Source organism: Pseudoliparis swirei, chromosome 18 (genome assembly GCF_029220125.1).
Source record: "Pseudoliparis swirei isolate HS2019 ecotype Mariana Trench chromosome 18, NWPU_hadal_v1, whole genome shotgun sequence".
In the NCBI taxonomy this organism is placed as follows: domain Eukaryota; kingdom Metazoa; phylum Chordata; class Actinopteri; order Perciformes; family Liparidae; genus Pseudoliparis; species Pseudoliparis swirei.
The window spans coordinates 23986779-24004845 of record NC_079405.1 but is presented as its reverse complement, the minus strand read 5'-3'; the positions used below and the strand labels follow the sequence as shown (position 1 = coordinate 24004845).

Here is an 18067-nt window from a genome sequence, read left to right as displayed (position 1 = left end):
CGTAGTGTGTTTTCCCCGTGAGCTGTTGTCTCTGACAGGTTGGCCGACGCTGATGGAGATCATCCTCGAGCTCAGCTTCCTGAGTGTGTGTGTGTGTGTGTCTGTTTGCGCACACGGGCTACTTGCGTGTCCAGGGCGTAGCCCGGTTACCATGCCTACACGTTTTTTGTGTTTTTTTTTTTGCCCAGAGACATTGGGTTGATCTTAACGAGTTCATTTTGGAGCTTCTGTTTGCCCCTGTGCTCTCCGTCAGCTGTGTACACACTCTAAACCGCTAGAGCAGAGGCCCTTTCTATGGCTAAAAGTCACTTGGGTGAAATAGCTTATTGATTCTTGGGTGGGGGGGTGCAGGCATGATTAAATTGAGGTCTGAGTGGACACTTCATCTGAACTTGTCCACAGGAGAGAAGAGATAAAGATGGGAGGGGCCAGTCTACTTGTGTCCGGGCGGTAGTCCACTGCTATTTCCTCTTTGATGTGGTTAAATTAATTGCTTCCTCTTTTTTCTTTTTTTGTACAGCAGTTCACTTTCAATTTGTGTTGAAAAGAAATTAGGCAGCACCATTTTTTCTCAACCAATAGAATAATGATTTTGAGGCAGGGTGCTCGCAAAAGTGGCCGCTTGGCTCTCTGCACAGGTGCCGCGTAGCCAGAGACGGAACAGACGTTGTTGTGCACATTGTGTTCAGGAGGTGTGCTAATCAGGAGCAGAGATCCCCCGCTCGCTGCCATGATCACTGAGCGGACCATCTGTGGCGCTCCGATTGGCCGGCAGTCTGGCCGAGAGAGAGAGAGTCAGATAACAGTCTGGTGCACGTCCCCACACCCCCACCCTCCCTTTTTCTCAACAGGGCTGAAGTCGGCTCTGCCTTCACACCTCTCTCGTGTTAAAGGAAGAAGAAAAAACTGGTACCACTCATCACCTCGCCTCGGCGACACCTCTTAAACTACGGCACCATGACCAGGGTAAACATGTCATATGCACAACATGAAGTGTGCATCCCCCCCCCCCCCCCCCCCATGCGGATGTTTTGGTTTTATTGCACATATTTGGGTGGGGGGTGGGGTTATCGGTGTGCAGACATGTGTTGTTTGATCAGCTTCTCTGAAGTGCGCCGCCGAATGAATCACCTGTCAACGCGGATCTGGAAATCATTGAGGAGTGTGTTGGAGGGCCGCGGCTAATTGCGCGTGCGATTTCATCGCCAGAATTCCGCCTGTTTTTCATTCTGCCGTCACGGGTCGCGAATGGAAACGGTTGCGTCTCTGGTTCTCGCAGAGTTCAAACTGTCCCCGCCCCAACCGAGCTCACGTGGCGAGCGGCTCCGCGACGCTCCAGCGACGCAACAGCCCCCCCCCCCCCCCCCCCGACAGCGACAGCGAGCGGTGTGAAGACGGGGGCACCTGTTGCCATGGCAACTTCTAAAAAACCACACACAGAAATGCATGTTTCTCGAATTGATTCGGAACATCAGAGAATAAAGCACGTGGTGTCAGCCAAAGACAGGCCGGCCTGCTTCTGTCTGCCAGGCGAGAGGCTTATTGGCTGTTTTTGTGTGTGTGTGGGGTGGGGGTGGGGTACAGACTGAGCAGCAGTGTGCCCAAAGTGCAATTAAAAGCAGCAAACACTGTGTGTGGTGAGCATATTTGCCAAATGGTGGGAAAAAGTGTAAATCATCCCCACTAACTCTTCCCTTTGATGCCCGACATTTGGAGGTTTTATCGCAGGGCCACGAACTATTACCACCTGCATTTCTCTCTCTGTGCTCTCTAAGCAGAATGTGTGTCTTTGCTTTCCTCTTTCGGCCCGGTCTCACCCGAGGGGGGATGGGGGGGGGGGGCAGCAGGTCAAGAGAGCATTATTTTAATTCCGGTGACACAATACGACCGCATCTTGTCGTGGTCAGATAACCTTTTTTTTTTTTTCTGCTTCAGAGAGATAAGAGATGTCATAAATTTAAGGTGTTGTTAACATTCTTTTTTTTTTTTTTAATAAAAAATGAGTGCACTCATCTCATTTTTAACCCTCCTGTTACCTTCACATTTATTCACATATTTGACCCCATCAATTAAAACCTCCACAAAATTATTAGAATTAATATTGTTTCCCAAGTTTAAGTGTGAGGTACTTTATGTTTGTTTGTTGACTACCTAAATAGCCCTTTAAATATATAAAAAAGTTGATATTTCTTATATGTTTGACAGTGAAAAACAGCCTGGGGTCAAATTGACCCCAAAGAACACCGACGTTAAACATTGAATGGGGTCAAATTGACCCTAAAGGTAACAGGAGGGCTAACACCAATAGCTTTTTCCCGACGGCGGTCGGGCTCATCAATGGACCCCGGGACTGACTGACTGTCACCCCCAGGACTACCACCTCTTCTTCCACCTTCCTCTCTCCTCCTTCTTCCCGCTCCTTCCTCTTCCTCCTCCTCCCTCTTCCTCCCACTCCTCCTCCCTCCTTGCGTTGATTGTTGTTTGTCATGTCCAAATGTTGCACCTTCCACCAAAAAAAATTCCTCGTTTGTTTGTGAAAACATTCATTCTTTGGCAATAAACCTGTTTCTGATTCTGATTCTGATTCTGAAATAGAATTTGTCCACTCGGCGACAGACGTCGAGGAAAGAAGGCGGTCAGAATTTACGGCCCGCTTAAACTTTTCCCCCTTTTTATGACATTTTTACAACTGGTTCAGAGTGTGAATAAATGTTTGCCTCATTGCCTCCGTAAGTCATGTTCCAGATCCGTGAATCAACTGGGCTGGAAGTGCCGAGGAGCCAGGGGATATCGTAGAGAAAGAGGAAGAGGCTTTCCCTCCGGGGCAGCGCCAGGGACAATGTCAGGTCTGTCTGGTCCCCGGTCGCATGAACACTTAGCTTTTCGGGAACTGGCAGCCCGCCCCGGTGCCTCTCCCCCTCCCCTGGCGTCCAGAGCTGTCCGGCCCCCGGAGCACTAAGCATTTGTGCAAAGTTCATAAGGCTTCCCTCTTGTTTAGTGTGGCCATGATGGCAGCTCCATCCTGTTGTAGCTCAAAGAGCGCCTACGAGCTCCGAGGGCCTAGTGAGTGTTCTCGGTCACTGACTCTGGCTGACTGCTCTCATTCTAAAAAGACCAGTGTCCCCCCCCCCCCCCCCCACTGACAGCTCCGGATCTCAACCACCATTATCGCCATCGTCACTTTCTTTGCCTGCATCTTTTGGATCCTATTTGCTAAATGGAAACTTTAACCCTCCTGTTACCTTCACATTTACTCACATATTTTACCCTCGGGGCCAATTTGACCCCAGCAATTAAAAGCTCCAGAAAATTATTCTAATTAATATTGTTTCCCAAGTTTAAGTGTGAGGTACTTTGTTTGTTTGTTGACGACCTAAATAGCCCTTTAAATATATAAAAAAGTTGATATTTCTTATATGTTTGACAGTGAAAAACAGCCTGGGGTCAAATTGACCCCAAAGAACACCGACATTAAACATTGAATGGGGTCAAATTGACCCTAAAGGTAACAGGAGGGTTAAGTTAGATGACATGAAAACTTCGTCCATTTGCTCAAAAAGCAAGCAAAGAAAATAGCAAGATGAATCAAGTTTGTTTAAATGCAAGACAACAGAAAAGAAACGCAATCGACGAATCAATTATGTAATCCATTGGTGAAAATACATTTAAAAAGTCATTTGCCCGGAACAATCGGCTAAATGACGACACACATGCATCCGGCGTTGTGACGGGAAACGAGCCCCACCTCCGCCGTTCCCCACCTGTCAGCGTTTGTGAGGCCCCGAGTGATAATAACCTCGTTATTTGCGGCAGGCGAGTTTCGTGGAAGCGACCTCGCCTACGGTGGGTTTTCCTACCGCGGTTTACGGCCTGCATCAGCATAATTCAAGCATGACCCTAGCCCCCCCTCCTCCAGCCCACCCCCTCTTTCATTTTCTCCCTGTTAAAACCCCAAGTCTCAAACGAGGGTCCGCACCATACATCATCTAGACTGGGGGCGCTTCCTCCCTCCCCCCCCTCCTCTTGTGTGTGTGTGTGTGTGTTTGGGTTCTTATCGACAGTCTCAGCACTCCCTGTGCACCGAGCTTCACCCCGGACACGTCAACCAGCCTCCACTCAAGTCTGTCCTGTAAAGTCCGGGTCTCTGTTCACCAGCGTGGAACAATCGAGAGTCCCCCCTCGAATCCGCCTTGCGTACGCAGATTTCCTTTCTTCTTTTTTACCCACAATCCCTCTTTTAACAGCGGGAAGAGACGAACGCCGAGCAACAATCTCTCAGCAGCATTAGCAATTAAGGAGATTGTCACCAGCTGACAGGAGGAAGATTGCGGGAAAACAGATTTTCACACGGCAGGCGATCTATCCCCCCCCCCCACCCCCCCAACACACACACACATACTGTATGCCATCTGCATATTTATTCCATCAATGTAAATGAAGCACTTTGTCAGGCGCAACTTTCAGGTGCGGCGGACATCTTTTTACCAGTGACACTGAATGGGGGAAGTGGCGAGCGAGATGGGACTTGCATTCCTCCACTCTCCCTTTGTACGCCCACTGTGAATAGCCTTCAGATGGCGCTTTGTGGGAGTGATTGTCAGTCGCTTAATGAGCCTCTAAGCCAAGCGAGGAGCTTTTGGCAACATGTAGCTACAGTGCCTCAGTTCCCTTCTCCCGGCTCCAGAACGGGCTGCGATACGATCAGATTTTGACCCGAGTTTTGCACCCCATTTCTTCTTGTGGATGGTATTACCCGGAAAACAAATGGTTGCCCTCTCACGGGGACCAGAGCTGAGAATGAGGTGGACTCGTGTAAGTATCTCGTAGCGTTTAGGGACGCCTGGAAAAAGCTGTTGCCGCAGATTTAAGTTGAGCGTGCTTTCGGGAGGCAGCCAGGAGATTATTTCGTCTCTACAAAAAAGCCGATGCTCGTTTCTTGCTTTTTCGTGAATGCAATATGCTTAAATGTGAAAAAGGAGCTTCGTAGCGTAAGGTAGGAAAAAACATATTAATAATTCACACTTTCTATTAGACCGCAACCCGCCGGGGTCGCTTTAAGGTGAGTTTTGAACAACCGAGCCAGAGCCAACCGATGACTCAACAAAGTCTTCAGAACTCTAAATAACTTGTCGCAGCACAAAAAAAATACAAAATCAACAGTTTAGAGCTACGTAAATGTTTACTGAATGAGTCATTCTTGTCCTATTTACCAAAACGTCTAACAAATATCTGGGTGGGCAATTTTCACAAGTGCTTCATGGGAGATGTGAGACACGTTAAATGTACCATCTGTAGTATTGGCAGCCGTACATTTGGAACCGTGCTGTTTATCGTACCGTATGCAAAGCATGTGAAGAGAATAATTATTGCAGCTTGAAGCAACGAAAGGCAGTAAATCAAATTGTTCTGTGCATTGACTCGACAAACAAAACGAAGGAGGTTAGACGTATAAAGGTCTTTTGTTTGTTTTCACAGGTTGAGTTTAATCACAATCTAAACTGTTCTGGAGTCACGTGTTTGGGCCTCGTAGTACACAACTCCAAGAAGCCTTAAACTTCACTGGATTCGGTGCAGCCGACCGAACATACAACGTAAACAGCATTTCAGTGTAATTTCTGGAACACTTGCTAACTGTTTACTTACTGTAAGTACCTTCTGCCTCCTGCCAACGCATATTCACATCAAGCGACCTCCTGCTGCCTCACTATAGAACGACAAACGGCTCTATTTACATACATCGGGGGCTGACTATCCACAGTATGAGAATACGCAACATGGGATATTCATATTTTGAGATGGGTTCAAAGCTATTGCGTTGAATTTCTCATCTTTTTGAAGTTTATTTAAATTCGTTGTCTTGAAATGCACGATTTGCATTACGTGTGAGCCCCTATGAGTTTGCTATGTGTCGTAGGTGTATCCGTAACTGGAGGTGGAACCAACTCATTTACTTTGGATGCAAATATCGCGGAGGCGGGTCGGACTAAACGCCGACAGTCGGCTGTAAGTTTTGAAGATTTTGAACATTTTGGAGAAAGGAAACTTGAATCCAGAGTGTCTTGTCTTGGTCTTGACGTCATTCCATTGCACAACCTCGGCCCGACCCAACGAAGTGACGGAGAGGCACAGCAACTGGGCCACACATCCGACAGCTGCGTCAAACAACTTACCCAGAGTAACGCTGTCCAGATGCTCGGCTCTGGCGCGGAACAGGAAATACAAACGCTGAATTACTGCGAGCAGAGAAACTCGCATTCCGCAAGGTGACATTATGATTTGAACTGTATGTATAGGAGACACCTGAAGGGATTGGGAAAAATAATCAAATGGATGAAGGTATTTCTGTAAAAATGGGGTTTTGCTGCTCAGTGCATGCTGAAATTCTAGGTTGTTTGGCGTAAAATTAATTTCTTCTGGGTCCGATAGAGGATTTGGAATATATATATATATTTATATATGTGCGTATAAGAGCCATCTATCATCCGTCCCGCCGTGGCACAGTTTCGTCTGGGGAAATTGCCAGCATCAGTCAGACGGGGCGTGCGGAGCGGAGCACGCTGCCGTGTTAGCGCGAACAAAATAATATTTCAGGTCCCCGGCGTCCGGCTCGCGAATTCATCTCTCTGCTGGCTACTCGGTGAGGATCACACACTAATGTGATTATTGTCCCGAGCGAGGGCCCTACTCCTGCGGGACTTCAAAGAGAGCACATCAGAGGGGAAAGGAGAGAGGGAGAAAAGCTGTAAGCTGTGATGGACACAGGTGCAGTGCTTTCAGAAACCCTTTCCTTTTTTTCTTTTCTTCTTTAAACCTTTTAACAGGTTCAAAGTGAGGACTCTGACAGCACCTGGAGTGAAGTTTTGGTCTACAAACAATACAGCAGTTCAAATATTCTGCTTAATTCATCATCAAGTCTAGTGATAAGTTTGAGTGTTTTCAATCGGCATCGAAAAGACGAGAACTGAATAAATAATGATAATGCTCAATTTACAGTTTTTTTTTGTGGGGACACATTTGTATTGGTTTACCCCCCCCCCCCCCCCCGCCATTCATTATTGAGGCATTTGATGTGGGGATTGAGTGAGTGAATTATTGTGTTGACATTGCAAAACACATCTATTAACTATAAGGCCATCACATTGTAGTTGTGCATACATTTACGTGGACATACTGACATGACACAACATCCTGCAGAGCCCCAAAGGAACAAAGTGAATTACGTAGTATAATTTACGATTATTAAATGTTATGGTTCAGAATTTACAGAATTTATCGGATGCTAACGCTCTGGCGAGTCATTTTGTGCGCGCCACATCGGCGACGGCGGGGGGGAGGGGGGCTACAGCGTCTTTCTTGTTCATGTTACGCTCGTGTTTTTTGGACTATTATGTCGTGACAGCTTTTTGTTTTATTGCCCACGCGGAGGTTTTATTCAGTAGAGCTTTCCCCTGCCGTATGTCCCGATTAGCCTGTGCACAACTTCATATTTTTACACAGACAAAACAAGAGCTTTACAGACAGACAAAAGAGCAGCTAATTAGGCGCCGCGGAGACTCATTGCTCTTTGTTCGCAGAAAAAAAAAAAAACGAACTCTGAAAAGCTTTTAGGAAATTGCCCATTACCGACGAGACGGAAACCTCGAGTGGTCGGAAACCTCTTCAGTTGTTGTGTGCATTTGATTTTCAAGTGAACGGCATCACACGAGCACTTGTTCATGATCACCCCGCTGCAGTATACTGGAAAACGGAAGGCTCTGCGGGGTCGCTGCAGGTTAGATGTGGTTTTACCCCCCTCCCCCCCCCCCCACACACACATCCTGGGCTGTACTTATTGGTTCATTTAGAAAACAGAACGGGGGGTCATCAGTGCGGCTGCTCCTTATCGTTCCCCGACTGAGCCTCATTCCTCACACACCTGGGAGCTTTCCCCCCCCGGCCTCCGCCTCCTCTGCCGTCTTCCCGCCAACCCCTTGCGCCCAGCTCCAATCCCCAGTCCCCTCATCCCGCTGAAGCCACAGACCCCTGAAATATTAATACCGGGGTAATTGAACCGCCATGCTTCCTGAAGTGCCGTAAGAGAACGAGACAAATCTCAATTAGGCAAGCATATTACCTAATATTGCTGCCACTTCCTAATCTCATTTAGCAACTTGTTTCTGGATTCCTCCCCACCCTCCCTCGACAGAAATTTCAATAATGAATGAATCGCATGGCCTAGCAAGTAGAAAGTGGATCGCGTGAATTGTTTACAAAGGCCAGAATGAAAACTTTCAAATACTGTGTAGTGGGGGGGGGGGGGGAAACTAAATCTAGTCCGAACACTTCATTTCTACTTTAAATTAATTAATAAATCTGCCACACACAAGAGCTTTGTGGGAGAGCGACGCAGGACCGTCTGGACTTGCAAGCTAAATGAGATATTGATTGCAGCAACAACAACAAAACAAAAAAAAGAAGGAGCAAAAGTGAGGAGTGAAGAAACTGCGCTCATTACGCACATCAGAGGCAACCCGAGTCAATCACGCTTAGTGTTAATCGGCTCGGCCTTTTGTCTTAATTGTTCCGGAGCGATCAAATGGGAATCATTATCTGGACTGCGAGAGCGGAGCGGGGGCCGCCGTCTTCCCCTCCCGCCTCGAGTCTTTTAAACGCAGAGAATATTTTTTAATCCAGCCTGACAAGACGAGGATCTGCTTAATCCTATTACAGGCTCGCACATTAAACTACAGTAGGCCCACACGTCTCCGCCTGTTGTCTTTGTGCGAGGAAGAAGCAGATGGTGGCGGCTCTACCAGCCGACTGCAGTGCCCTCTGAATGGCTGCGCTCGGACCCCGCCCCGTTACCAGACAACACATCCACAAGTGCGCGGAATGCCTCGAAGGAAACGGCTTCGTCGTGCCATTTGATTTCCCTTGAAACTCTCGCCCAATGGCCCCGATGCTTCCACCGCGGGTTCCATTTTCTATGCTTGTGAATGTGTTCAAGGAGTCAAGAGTTACGGCGTTACGCCGGCGCCAGATGGCCGCGCCGTGCGAGTCGAGAAGCGGGAGGGGCGCTTTCCAATTGTACCGCGAGAAGTGTGCCAAAAGTCCGTGGAAGCGGCGCAACGACACGGGGACACGGTCGCCGCTAGTTTGAGGAAAGCTGGAAGACTCTTCAGAGAATTGAGGCTAGTAGAGCAAAGTGATGTATGTGTTTATAACAGCAGTAGCCAAGGAGTGTTTTCTGTCAGAAAATGAGAAATGTGCACCTATATCCCATCATTCAGAGATTAAGCTATTTCGAAACAATTGTATGCCTTTTTGTTTTTTTGGTTAATGCTTCCTGGGAGGTAAACTCTTTTTAGTGTAAAGAACGGTGGAAAACTAGGCAGGAAGACACCGGTGGTGATATTGTGACGACTTAAAGCAAAGTTTTAAAACGCCACACTCATTGATGACAGCGTTCCCGTCGGCTGCGAGATGTATGCCGTTGGGTTAGACGGGGAACAGACGGGTTAGACGGGTATACAATATGGCGCCGTACGTGATGGCCGCTGTGTTGCGAGCTCCCGGATTTTGTAGCAGTTTTTTTATATTTATTCTTCTTATTGCGACTATTTTTGCACAAAACGTTAGCAGCCGGTTAACGTACGACAGATGCACACTTCTGGAGATTGGATCGGCAGTTGCTCGCCGCCTACCAGAGTTTTTCAACTCTTACTCGGACGTCCCGCCAGGAACAGTAGCGGAACTATCTCCGTCCATTTTAGGCGCGATCTCACGCAAACGTCGCCGACGGAGGGGAAGCGAGCTGGCGTGCTGGTTAGGCTGAGACGTCGAGCCAATCGACCCCCACTACCCACCATTTTACTGGCAAATGTACAGTCTTTGGACAATAAGCTATGCGAGCTACAGGCTCGTATTCAATTCCACCGGAAACTAAGGACAACTGCATCATCTGCCTTACGGAGACATGGATGTCGGAGGATGTTGCCGACTCAGCCATCGAGCGGCAGGATTTTCCGTCCACCGCGGACAGAACAAAGACTCTCTCTGGTAAAGATCGTGGAGGGGTATGTCTCATGATAAACAGATCTTGGTGCAACCAAAGTCATGTACATACTCTCAAGTCGTTCTGTTCCCCGGACCTGGAGTACCTAATGCTCATGTGTCGACCATTCTGGCTACGCGGAGTTTACAGCAGTCACCGTAACTGCTGTGTACATTCCGCCTCAAGCTAACACGGACATAGCGCTGAAGGAACTCTACGGGCGATCAGCGAGCAGGAGTCGGCACACCCGAGGCTGCTTTCATTGTGGCGGGGACTTCAACAAAGCGAACCTGAAGAAAGTTCTCCAAGTTCTACCAACACATAAAAAGCAACACGAGGGGAGCGGATTCTTGACCACTGCTACACTCCCTTCCGGGATGGATACAAAGCCCTCCTCCGCCCACCGTTCGGCAAATCGGACCACCGCTCCATCCAACTACTCCCCGCCTACAGGCAGAGGCTTAAGCAGCAGCCAATCGCTGTGAAGGAAGTGCAACGCTGGCCGGACCAATCGGAGTCTATGCTACAGGACTGTTTTGAGCGTGCGGACTGGGATATGTTCAGGGTCGCGTCGGACAACAACGTCAGTGAGTACGCGTCCTCAGTCACCGGGTTCATCAAGAAATGCATAGATGACGTTGTTCCTACCAAGTCGGTTCGGATTTATCCCAACCAGAAACCGTGGATAAATGGCGATGTTCGCTGCACTCCGCCGCGTAACACCGCCTTTGACTCGGGAATATGGCGGAATACAAAGAGCCCGCCACGACCTCCGTAAGACCATCGGCTCTGCCAAGCGGGAGTTCAGGAACAAGGTGGAGGAGAAGCTCAAGAGCCATGACGTGAGAGGTGTGTGGAAGGGCTACAGACAATCACGGACTTCAGAGGGAGAACCAGCGGTGAAGAGAACTCCTCTACCTCCCTCCCAGGCGAGCTAAATCCATTCTTCGCTCGGTCCGGCGTGAACGGCAGCCCGCCGAAGGCAGCGCCGCCGAGGAGACCAGCCTGCTGATCATCTCAGAGGCCGGCGTGCGCAGAGCCTTCAAGCGGGTGGACATCCGGAAGGCAGCAGGTCCCGACCACATCCCGGGCGCGCCTCAGAGCATGTGCAGACCAGTTGGCAGGAGTCTTCGCAGACATCTTCAACCTCTCCCTGTCCCAGGCTGTTGTTCCTGAGAGCTTCAAGATGTCCACCATTGTGCCTGTCCCCAAACACCCCAAGGTAACCTGCCTGAATGACTGGAGACCCGTAGCCCTCACCTCGATTGTCAGTAAATGCTTGAGAGGTTGGTCAAGGACTTCATTTGTTCCATGTTGCCTGCCACGCTGGACCCATGGCAATTTGCATATCGTCAAAACAGATCCACCGACGACGCAATTGCCATGGCACTTCACACCGCCCTTTCCCACCTGGAGGAGGAACTGTTGTGTGCGAATGCTGGTTGTGGACTACAGCTCAGCGTTCAACACTATTGTTCCCGCCAAGCTCGACACCAAGCTCAGAGGTCTAGGCCTGCACTCTACCATGTGCAGCTGGATACTGGACTTCCTGTCGGGCCGCCGCCAGGTGGTGAGGATGGGCGGTACCACCTCAGAGCCGCTGACCCTCAACACGGGAGCCCCTCAGGGATGCGTGTTGAGCCCTCTCCTCTACTCCCTGTACACCCACGACTGCACGGCCATGCACAGCTCCAACGTCATCATCAAGTTTGCTGACGACACAACAGTGTTGGGGCTGATCACCGACGGCGACGAGACAGCCTACAGGGAGGAGGTTGGATCACTGGTACAGTGGGGCCAGGAGAACAGCCTCGTCCTCAACGTCAAGAAGACCAAGGAGCTGATCGTGGACTACAGGAAGCGGAGAGGAGAGCACACCCCCATCTCCATAGACGGAGTTGCAGTAGAGAGGGTCAGCAGCTTCAAGTTCCTCGGCGTGCACATCTCCGAGGACCTCACATGGACCACGCACACCACTCACGTGGTGAAAAGGGCCCAACAACGCCTGTATTTCCTTAGGCGACTGAGGAAATTCAACATGGCCCCCCGCATCCTCAGAACATTCTACACCAGTACCATCGAGAGTGTTCTGACAGGTTGCATCACCGTCTGGTACGGGAACTGCACCGCCCTGGGCGTAGGGCACTACAGAGGGTGGTGCGGTCGGCACAGTAGATCGTTGGTGGTGAGCTGCGCTCCATCGTGGGCATGTACACCAAGCGGTGCGTGGCCAGGGCCAAGCGGATGCTGAAAGACAATAACCACCCGGCCACAAACTGTTCACCCTTCTACCGTCAGGCAGGCGATACCGCAGTATCAAGTGCCGCACAAACAGACTGAGGGACAGCTTCTTCAGTCAGGCCATCAGGCTGCTGAACAAGGACTGAGACCCTCATTAACACTACACACCAGAACATATTCTGTGAATATCTATGGCCATGGTGTATATTTTATTACATTGTTTATATATATATATATTGTATATATATATTGTATGTATATACATATATATATAGTCTCAAAAAAGTGTATATTTTATTACATTGTTTTATATATATATATTGTCATGATGTATATTCTATTACACTGTTTTATATATATATTGTTAATACTTTCTTCTTTTTTGTGTGTGGATATTGTATAGTTTATTCTCATTCTTATTCTTTTTTTAGTCTGCTACTGCTGTCGGGTGTTTTGCACATAAGAATTTCACGAACCGATTATACTTGTATAAAAGGGGATGTGACAATAAAAACTTGAAACTTGAAACTTGAACTTGGAATACCACAAACGACATGCTTCGCCGTCCGATGAGAGCGAAAGCGAGCCAACAATTGGGCATGGAACGACACCCTCGCGACGAGCTGGAACTGTTACAATGTGCTGTCACTTCATTAAGAGACACGTCAAACTATTCAGCTCATGGAATGGCGCCAACTGTGAGGGATTTTAACTGGTACAAAACGGACCCGATGTAGAAGCTTCCTGGGTATAACCACATCGCACTGTGGGAGTAAACGATTTAGAAATACAAGGTGAAGAGAATCTTTTAGCTCCTGTGTATATCTATATCGACTGCTATGAAGAAAGTTGGCTCAGTTTTGCTGCCGCGACACCCAGCTTTAATGGGACTCAGCAAGGTGCATTGGGTCACTTTTTATATTTCAACATGGACCCTATTTTCCCATGTTTTATTATATTGAAGTGATACATGCAGACAACAGTTTTTGAAACCTTCGGGCTCTACAGGCTGCAATGCAATGGCTCGGTTTGTTTGTTCTGACAACATAATGGAAAGGAGAAATACAACATTTGTCTTTCACAAACAAACCAGATTAAGCACAAGGTCACGCGTCCGATCAAGTTGCCCTGAAGTGGAAGTCTCTTTCGGATATCTGGCGAGAGGGGGCCGGTTGCTGGAAGGTGGAAACGAGAGTTGGCGAGAGGAGTGCCGGTGTTTCCAGAGTTTCTTTTTTGCGTTGGAGTCCAGAAAAGAGTAGCTCAGAGAAGATGTTCAAAGTTGAGGCTGAATATCCGATTTTGACACATTGGATGCGATGTTTAGATTTCAAAACGAGACTTCTCTTTGAGCAAGACTTGGATGGAAAAACAAGAAAAAAAGCCGTAATAGGCTTTTGTGGAGTTGCCATAATTTGTGACAGGATTGTGGCCGTCACCAGTAGGTTCCCCCTAAGCACCAAGGAATGCGCAACCAGAGGGAACTTTGGTAAAAAACCTTTATTCGACCGCTCTCTCGTCTTCAGTCCGTCCAGCTCCTTTAAAGAGAAAAGCCTCCCAGATATACAAACACAGATTGTCATCAGCTGGACCGATTTACCTATCAGTCCAGCTGATGACAATCAGACACCGTTCCCTGAACCACCCCCCCGCTCCACCCACTTTACAGCCAAGCCTAAACACACCCCGCTGCCACATAATTCTAAAAACAAAAACAGCAACAACAAAGAAGCACTTTTAGTGGTTGTATATTAGTGATGAGGGGTTGCCACATAGGAGTACATTGCGCCCCGTTCTGGAGCTTCAGCATTCTCCTTCAAGACTGGAATTTGAAGAATTGTTATCCCCACTAGTTAAGCACAAAAAAAAAGTGAAATAGACCGTTTGAAAAAGACAAAGTTGAACTTAAACGATGACGGGGAAAAATGAGGTTTCAAAGCCTTCGTACCAAATTGGTCTTCATTCGAAACGTGATTTGTTGTTGTAGTTGTTGACAGGGAACAAGTTGCTCTACATCTGTCATCCAGAGAAAGCTTTAAAGTGCGGCGGCAGAATTCACTTGTCTTGAGTTCCCTCTCGGCGGCCCCTCCACCGCAGAGCTTCTGTCCCCTCGGAGCCTCGGCGGAGGAAGGTGAGGGTTCATATTGGCCTTCCCACAGTGAGCAGCTTTTAACCTCCTGCCAGCTTCATCAATCTCAGGCTGGCGGAATCGCTGCTGAAAGGGGCGGGGATTAGGAATCGCCTGCCGCCCGTAAATCAGGCGAGCTCGAGGGGGGGGGGGGGGGTGAATCACATGGGTCCGGTAGGGACCGTACCCCATGAATGTAGACAACATCAACGCTCGCTGCAGTTAAACCCCCGAGAGCGGACCCGCCTCAACCAGATGGCCCGAGCTGGTTCTCAATAAATGTTTAACGAGGGCAGAACACATTTAATCAGAAGGCAAATGCCCGAGCACAGTGAGCGATGTAATCCATCCACGGTGCCGTTAGGGGTTAGTAAAGGAGGAAAGGATCTTGGCCAGAACAAAAGGACAATGAGAAAACCAATGTCTTGTGGGGGATTGTAACCCCCTCCCCCGCTCCTCCTAACCAGGCCAATGTTACCAGCAACACACAAGCCAATTAGCCCAACGCGCTTACCTTTTTTTTAACGATTTTGTATCTGTTGTTTTGGGAACATGAATCAACGTGTCTGGGAAAAACTGAAGACAAAGGAAAGCCCCGGGCATAATTCCTTTCTTTCTTTCGGTACGACTTACAACTCCGAGACTCCCATCTTCAGTTTGGAAATAAAGTCAATAGGCCTGAATTGTGATTGAGCGGAGTGGGTTTATTTAATGTACAGCACACTCAAAGGGTCCCGAGCCTCGGCGGTGGGCGGGGCTGGGGTCACAATGGTTCAGAAAGCCGGTATTGAGTTAATGCCAGCGTGGTCGGAAAGTTCAGAGTGCACGTTCATCTGCACACAGATCTGCGTGGAATTAATGAAATCGACTCTCGTGGGCTGTGGTCAGTTATTTAATTGCATCCCTTGAACAGGAGTTTGACCTCAGTGTTTCCTATTGAATTTGTTCAAGGAGCGATGAGATAAAGAAATGCCCTTTTTAACCCTTTGAGATCACCCATTGATCAATTTACACTAACGTTGATTTATTCCTGTAGAAATAAAATATGACGTGTGCTTAAAGGGTGTGTACCCCCCCCCCCCTTAATTGGAAGTGTTGTGTGAATAGATGAAAGCAACGCGTTCACTTGCCAACAGCCACATGTGTCAGCATGCCAGATCTCGCCGTGTTGCTAAGACGGAGACATTTACCACTCCTAGTTCCATTTATTTTTGGGTCGTAATGTTGGGATGAAGCTGGCGCTTGTGAAGAACGGGTCCGCCGTTTACTTTCGCTGACTACCCGGCAAAAGAATCGGTCATAATCCCGTAAACCGTAAAACCGTAAAGCACTCAAATATTGCGCATCGGTGTGGGTACAGGGGGCCGGTCGTGAACGGGCAGCAAGTAAAGGACATGGGGTGACAGAGATTTCTCCATTTCGGCCCCCTCCCTCTGGAACTCTCTCCCCAAAATCATCCGAGACTGCACCGGACTTTCATTGTTCAAATCACTAATCAAAACCCGCCTGTTCTAAACTGCTTTTAATGTGTGATTGTGTGCTCTCTACGTTCTTATTTGCCTTCATCGTTTGTTTTTATTGTAATTTTAGTTATTTTTATTGCATAGCTTTTAGGATATTTTAACTATGTGTTGTAACGCGTCTTTGAGTATTCTGAAAAGCGCGATAGAAATTGTATGTATTATTATTATTAAAGAAGCCAAAGTTGGCTTCAGGCACTATTATGAACAGCACACTCTTGACATTGCAGCCGCCGGTTCAGCGCACACCAGCCGTTGTGCACGTCTCGGTAACTACGACGACGCACGCGCCTCGGTGCCCCGTCGACACCGACGGAGCGATTGCAGCGGCTCGGCTCTCCGTCGGCGCGACGCCCCCTTCCACTCTCATTTCGCATTACCAGCAGGAACATTGCCTGTGGCCCACCAAAGGGAATGGTTATGATTTTTTTTATGATTTCTCGCAAACACTCACGTTTTTTTTGCCATCAATTCTCTTTATGCAATTATGGTGTTGGCTGTAGCTGTTCAGCTAATCACTCCAGCGTGAGCCGGGAGCAACCCCCCCCCCCCCCAGCCAACACGAGGACGACTAATGAACTGACACCCCGGAGTGGAGCCGCCGACACTGAAATTCCAATACGTTGCTCCCCCCCCCCCTACCCCCTCCAGTTCTGCACTCTGGGCCGATCATGCGCCGATTACGGCCGAGACTCTGGTCCGTTGGTTGGAAAATGATCCAGTGTGAGTGCAGACGGCGTACTCTCAGTGACTGTTCACTACGCGAGCCATTTTATGCCCCGCACCCCTCAAGAAGCCCCCCGCGTGCTGCAATAATGGGGCAAATGTTTCGCTGCATTGTTAATCTCTTTGAGTCGTTGTTATCGGAGACATGCAGGCACAGATATGAAAACAGCGCTGCGATTAAATCGGTTCAATAGTATCCAAAGTTTGATGGCGACCTTGATTTGAATCTTGGGTTGTTGTCCGTACCCCCCCCCCGCCATACACACACACACACACAAACTAATGATGTCTTTCATGCATTAAATAAATCCTCAGCCCCCTTTCGTTTGTTTATTTATTTCCATTGTCGTACGGAGGGAAAAAGGAACAACCTCTGCTTCACACTTCACACCGACATCAAACTACAAAACCAGCTGAGTCCCTCAGGGGGTGACGGGAGGCCTTTTATATGAATATGTCTGTCGCAGTTCAATTTGAACTCGGCGCAGAGCGAGAGTCCCCCCGGATGCAAATGTGCAATTCGGGGGATTTGTTATTTGTCGGGTGCCTTTTTTCCGTCTGCGAGTGGGTGGATTCATGGGGTCTTCCTCCGTCTGTGCTTCCCTCACAGTTACCGCATCTTCGGCGCGCCAGGGAAATGCACTGAGGACCGAGTAGGAGAGAGAGAGAGAGAGAGACAGCACTCGTTTTCTTGAGGACGCCCGACATCCAAGGAGAAGCCATGAGGTCGCAGCAGAGGAGCCCGGGATCGGGGGCCGTGCTGGGCTTGGTCGCCTGCGTTTGTGCCTTTTACGCAACGACAGCCTTCGACATCCCGCTGGAGGGTGAGTGCCGGTGTTGGGTGAGGCGGGAGGGTTCACAACGTCTGCTATTGCCAACAGGGATTTATGGCGACTACTTTCTAGGAAATGGAAATAGCGGACATTGATTCTGCAAAGACAGCTTTGCTGTGATTTTCTTTTTTTATTAATGGGAGTGAATGGGAATTTGGTTTGTGGCGTCAACCAAGGGTCAACCACCCTGACCCTTTTGGATTATTGCTTGCTCACTTGACTTGTTTTCTTGCTGCTTTTAATATACGAGTCATACATCATTTTAAGTTAAAGTAATTTAACATTTAGTTTTTTGGATGGATCTTATGTATGTCTGTGTGTGTGTATATATATATATAGATATACAAATATTATAATTGTTTTTCTCCATCATGTAAAGGTGCGTTCACACCAAAAGCGAAATTATTTTTTCGCGGGCCAAATCCAATGAAAAGTCAACGTACAGACGCTTGTGGCTGCGATAGACGCGATATTTTCCCGTTTGGGGCGACGCGATGTGGCCGACGCGTTGACAGCGGCGCGTTTTCAGCGGCGCAATTTTCGCCCCAAGTTGAAATATTTCAACTTTGATGCAGTCATCTCGCAACTC

General features: G+C 48.5%; 1 protein-coding gene across 3 annotated transcripts in view; it reads left to right on the top strand.

Annotated features, from left to right (window-relative positions):
- chl1b (cell adhesion molecule L1-like b) overlaps nt 1–18067 on the top strand; it is a 66558-nt gene that overhangs the window by 22129 nt on the left and 26362 nt on the right. The window contains exons 2-3 of one of the 3 annotated variants that reach the window (XM_056437609.1): nt 852–966; nt 17256–17469. In XM_056437609.1, the coding sequence (XP_056293584.1) occupies nt 17367–17469 (103 nt within the window). In that variant the 5' untranslated portion in view covers nt 852–966; nt 17256–17366. Of the gene's footprint in view, nt 1–851; nt 967–4629; nt 4813–17255; nt 17470–18067 lie in introns of those variants that run through there. The other 2 variants (XM_056437607.1, XM_056437608.1) reach the window with 2 other exon arrangements.